The 5,459-nt window shown below is 31.2% G+C and overlaps 2 protein-coding genes across 2 annotated transcripts in view; one reads left to right on the top strand and one right to left on the bottom strand.

Moving 5' to 3' along the window:
- The window catches only part of LOC108755571 (ATPase family AAA domain-containing protein 5), a 12,288-nt gene that overhangs the window by 5,465 nt on the left and 1,364 nt on the right, over nt 1–5,459 (bottom strand). The gene's annotated exons all lie outside the window — the stretch shown is intronic.
- On the top strand, nt 368–4,620 carry LOC108755589. Its single transcript, XM_018498701.1, has 4 exons — nt 368–432; nt 1,329–1,500; nt 1,639–1,813; nt 2,260–4,620. The coding sequence occupies exons 2-4, from the start codon at nt 1,348–1,350 to the stop codon at nt 2,676–2,678; spliced, it is 747 nt and encodes a 248-aa protein (XP_018354203.1). The 5' UTR covers nt 368–432; nt 1,329–1,347; the 3' UTR covers nt 2,679–4,620.

Raw genomic sequence — 5,459 nt, 5'->3', positions numbered from 1 at the left:
ACACTTTATCGATACTCTTATTTTTTTAACAGATTTACATAATAATTGCGTTTAAATCAATTAATTCCATTAAAAAGTGCATAGCAGTGTATAGTAATGTGAGTTTGTTACTAGTCCGCGCCACAAACCGCGCTCAAACTGCGCTCCATGTAATATCAGCGAAAGAAATAGGTGGTATGTGGTACGCGGTTTTTTAGTTACCTAGTTAGTTAATATTAGTTACTGTACCGTGTACTGTATATCGCTTAGGGTTGAAAATGTTAAATTTTTAACAGCGTCAAAGCGCTGTTGTCTGTTTGAGAATCCGGACTTATTACTTATGTGTTATTGCCTTAAGTTTTTTTGTGTGCCATAGCCTTAAAGTATTAGATATTCTCATCCACCATCTTGGTTTTTGTTGATTAGTAGGTTATAGTACAATTAGTGACAAAGGTAAATGTTAAGAAGAGTGCAATTTCAATAAAAATACACTGAATCGATGCGTTTTCGCGTAAAAATAAAGATTTGACAAGAATAAAATATCACTCTGCTCTGCGAATCATATCAATCCTTAAAGTCGACGACTATTTGGATTAAAAAATCTGTTACAGTGGTCACTATGCTTTAAAAACATAAATTCTCTGCTAAAGTAGTAAATTTGTATTTTAAAAACAGTGAATTTGTGTTCTAAAGCAGTAAATCACTGCTGTGACAGATTTCCTAATCTGGGTATCAATTATGAAACTTCATTCCTACGATGGAAAATGAAAAGTGAAAATTTTAACCATCAAAGTTAAATGGAGAAATTTTTCATTTTCACTTTTCATCCTAGAAAAAAAGTTTTATGATTGATATCCTTAATAGTCGTCGACTTTAAAGATTAATACCTCAATTCGACTTTAAGACCCTATGCACAACAGTAGGAATAAGAAATTAGGAATAAAAAATAAATGATTTTAATTACTATTAGAAATCGGAATACACGGTTTCTGATAGATTAAAATCGTTTATTCTTTATTCCTAATTCCTTATTCCTTCTAGTGTACGCAGAGATAAAGATTAATATCTTGGTTTAGCGAAAAGTAGATGCCAAAATAAACAGAGAAGCTAAAATTTTTCTTTTTTCCTACAATATTTGTTACTGTATGCTTATTAAAATCATAAATTTACGTATAAGATATTTGTATAATAGTACAGAAGCATACAACCTAGTCCTTTTTAACTTTAAATGTTTATAAATTTTTACAATAAAATATTTGGTCGTCTGTTGATTAATTTAATTTTAATATAACTTTCTTTAATGTAAAAAAATATTTACTTTTTGTCGAAAATAAATTATATGTTTGTAGGTTTCAATATCGTTATATAATGGGGAGATGTGTGGCATGTGGTGCGAGATCGTCTTTGTCAAATAAAATAAAAACTTGTTCATTTCCAAAAAATGAAGAAAGGAGGAACAGCTGGATTAGAGCATTCAACAAACCAAATTGGATGCCAACAAATAACTCGGTTCTTTGTGAAGTAAATTATTTATTATTATTATCATTTCATTTTATTGATTATGTTATTGATTGTATATATTTATATTGTGAGTCAAGTATGATTAATATTAAAACTATTAATTGATAATGCAATACAATGTATATTTATTAATTTCAGAAACACTTTGGTCCAGAAATGAGGGAGAAGGTACGTGTGGATGGAACAAAAAAATTAATAGCAAATGCAATACCAACATTATTTGAAAGACCGAATGTTTATGGAACTGTGAATTTCAGTAAAACAATGATTGAAGTGCAGAATGCAGTTTCTAATAATCAGGAGATACCCACTGGTAAGTAGTATTTGTATTGGATCGGAGAAAAAGTTCTGTGGAGTTTCGTTAGTTTGAATTATATATACAATTATATGTATATATAAGTATTTTTTGTTAAAAATAATCAAAATTTAAATTTAAAAAAAGAATTTTAAGCTTGAAATCTTTATTTTCGAAAAGAAAGAAAAGAAAATGTAACCTTTTGGGCCCCGATATGTACATATGTAAATTAAAGATATTGATTTTTATTTATGTAAAATAAATTGTTAAATATATATAAGAAATATTAAATTGAAGTTTTTAATATAGAAAAAATAATCAACGATCAAGATATATTTCATTCTATGTAGGTAGTGTATTTATTGAAATTTCTCAGTTTGTCTGTATGAATTATACAACAATACTGATGACAACTTTTCTATCAGTTTTATGAGCTTTTTGGATTTTTTGTTTTACGTTTTCAGAACTTGATGATGTAAATACCAACAGGCAAGGACAAATGAATGTTTTCAGACCAAATGATATGGATGTATATGTGGAGAAAAAATGTACAATTGAAGCAGTCGAAGATATTCCACAGAACATAAGCGACAATGAAGTCATCAAAGAAGAGCGAAATTTTTTGGAGTTGCAATCGAATTGCAATGGTGACAACGCTTTAAAAAATACTTTATGCGAAGAACAGCTACGAGAAATGACGAAGAAACTCAAACGTATGACAAAGATGTACCAGAGAAGTGAAAACTTGCGGAAACGGATGAAAGTCGAACACATGAAGACAAGGAAATTGCTTCAAAAAAAGATACAATTATTATCGGCAAATGCGAAAACCTCTATTATGGGATTCTCTAAATGTTTTATCTACAATTGTCGTTATCGTTAATTTGCGACAGCCAATAAGAGCTGCTTTTTTTTCTAGGATTGTACCGCCATTGGCTGTGTGTTGCTAGTTAATGATAGCAATAATCATTGATAAGACGTTTAGAGAATCCCGCTACTGGTATCCTATCGAAAATTTTAGGTGAAGACCAAATTAGGTTTCCGGTGAGAACCTAAAGTACGTGAACGGTCTGATGCTACAGTAGTTGAAACTTATCAGCTAAAATTTTCGTGCGGGCGCTCAAGTTATGCTCAGTTGATCAAATAACAGTGGCCTTTATCATCCTTTGAAGAACTTCGACGAAATTAGAGTTGTGGAAATTTAGAAGCCGGATTTCCGATAAAATTTTTTATTTTTTATGCATAAAGTGTTGCTAATTTGAAATCGATATTCATAAAGATTGCGAAATTCATAATTCTTGATGAAATGAGTACAATCGCTAACAATAAATTTGATCCTTTTGTCAGTAAAGTTATTGGACATTACATTGCCAAATTATAGAGGAATCGATGGTTTAGTGTTTATGCTTGCCAGTATTGCTCATCGTTGAAAGTGTTTGCGTATTATTATACCGAGAATAAAGTTGATGGTTCTAGTTTTACATGTTATTTTGGAGATCGTGAAAAGAGCAGAAGAAATCCGGTTGCATGGAGTAATATCGGACATGGGGGGGATTGACTAATTGGACAATGTGGAAAGCCTTCGACATTAACGCAGCCAGATTTTCAATGATATTCTTGCACACATCTGTTTGATGAAAAAAGGCTATTTTTCTTCCACAATACTCTACATGCTTTAAAAAATTTAAAGGAAAGTTTTCTTAACAATGACTCTTTTAAAATTCCTCCATTATTTGTTGAAAAATACGCATTGTCATCGATCAAAATTTGCGTAGATCATTTTCCAAAATTAATTTCTGAGCAAGAGACCATCTTTTTGGCCATCAATTTAAGCCAGCACGTAAATTGGAAAGAGAATTGTTGAATAAGAAAAGGCATTTTATGAAAATGTGCATTAACAATGCAACTAACGTAATGAGCCGTGTCAGCTCCACAACTTGAACTATTAGCGGATGAAATTGATGTACCACAGTTGGAAATCTCTTAGTTTATTCGAATCATTGCGAAGTGGTTCCAGATTAACGAATCGAAAAGTTTATTTAGTTCTGGGAAATTTGTCTAGAAAAGTATACAGAAGTAATCAATTTTTTATGAGAAATTGTAGAGCTGCTTTCCTCATTAAAAGTCGGCGAGACGGGATTGGAAACCATTCCAAATGGGCATGATTATTTCAACAATATCGGCTATTGAAGTTACTACCTATTTACTTCGAGAGTTTCGATTTTCTTCTATTGAATAAATTCACACAGGATTGTATCGAGAATTGAGGATTCCGCTGGAGCTAGTGCTTTGTAACTTCGTGAGAAAGTACCTTTTCAAGTTTCATCTTGTATTAATACTCCATTGAGGTTCGTTATACTCAATCTGGAAATTTCTAACCAGAGGAGCGAAAATATTGCACGAGACGGATCTATTATTCGAATGTAAAAAAATCCTAGAAGCCATATTCCTGAATCGTGAATCTACCGAAATTGCTAAGATTCGTACGGAGTAGAGGCGAGTCAAAGTTCATTGGTTTTCTTCTAAACAAATACGTTCGGAGTAAAGGCACAGTACATACAGAAGTGTGTGTGTGTGCAAGCAACTCCCTGTCGGCACCTTTGATGTGAGCATGGCCAAATGGAGTGTGCATGTGCGAAATAAGCAAGTGACCTAAATTGCCATGGTTACTACCTAAACTTCTTTCTCTTTTCATCCTTTTTTCGCTCTGTCGAAACTCACTAGAATTATTCGCGTCGCACTCCAACAAGTGCGTTGGAGTGAGTAAGAGCTGTTGCATATTAGAGCATGCAACGCGAATAAACTACTGTTACAATGAAATAATCTGAACCTAATGAAAATTAATAAAAATAAATTGTAAATATATTGAAAAATAAAGAAAAAAATGTAGAAAAATATAAGGAAAAAATATTAAATTACCTTTAAATTTGAATATTTCTCTTTATAAATATAAAGAGAAATATTCAAATATTACATAATTGTAAATATATTGTACGAAAATGTTTCGAGTTGATATAAAAGAAAATTGATATATATGTATATGTCCAAAAAATAAATTTAAAATACAATAAATAAAAAATTTAATATAGTTTATATAGAAAAGATATATATTAATTAATATATTAAGATAATTTTGATAATTATGCTGACATATAATGTATACGTAAAATACAAAATACTGCATGTTAAGATATTAAAAGGGAATATTTTATTAATGAACAAAATGAAGAGATATTTTACTAATCTCTTGAGATTTCTCACACAACACTACCAAATGGACAATGTAGGTTATATTTCTTTCTAAATTTCTGCTCTCAGCTCTTTAAATGGAACAATGAAATAGTCATTTAAATAAAAAGAAAGTAATAAAGAAGGAGGACATGAGACGGGGCAACTTGCTTATTTCGCGCATGCGCACTCCATTTTGACCACATAAAATCGGGAGAGTTGCGCTACTGTATACCATCTGATCAAATTTGACCCGGACTGGTTAAAAAAAACAACAATTTTATGTATTTTAATACAAATCTTTATGATCGCCTTCAAAATAGCCTCCTTCTGAGCCAATACAAGCATGCCAACGATTAATCCAATTTTCCATACACTTCTTATAGGCCTCGGCCGGGATGGCCTTTAGTTCCTTCAGCGAATTTCTTTTTATGGC

This window comes from Trachymyrmex septentrionalis, unplaced genomic scaffold (assembly GCF_001594115.1).
Source record: "Trachymyrmex septentrionalis isolate Tsep2-gDNA-1 unplaced genomic scaffold, Tsep1.0 scaffold123, whole genome shotgun sequence".
NCBI classification, from domain to species: Eukaryota; Metazoa; Arthropoda; class Insecta; order Hymenoptera; family Formicidae; genus Trachymyrmex; species Trachymyrmex septentrionalis.
The sequence above is the reverse complement of the archived record's forward strand: the minus strand, read 5'-3'. Positions and strand labels throughout refer to the sequence as shown.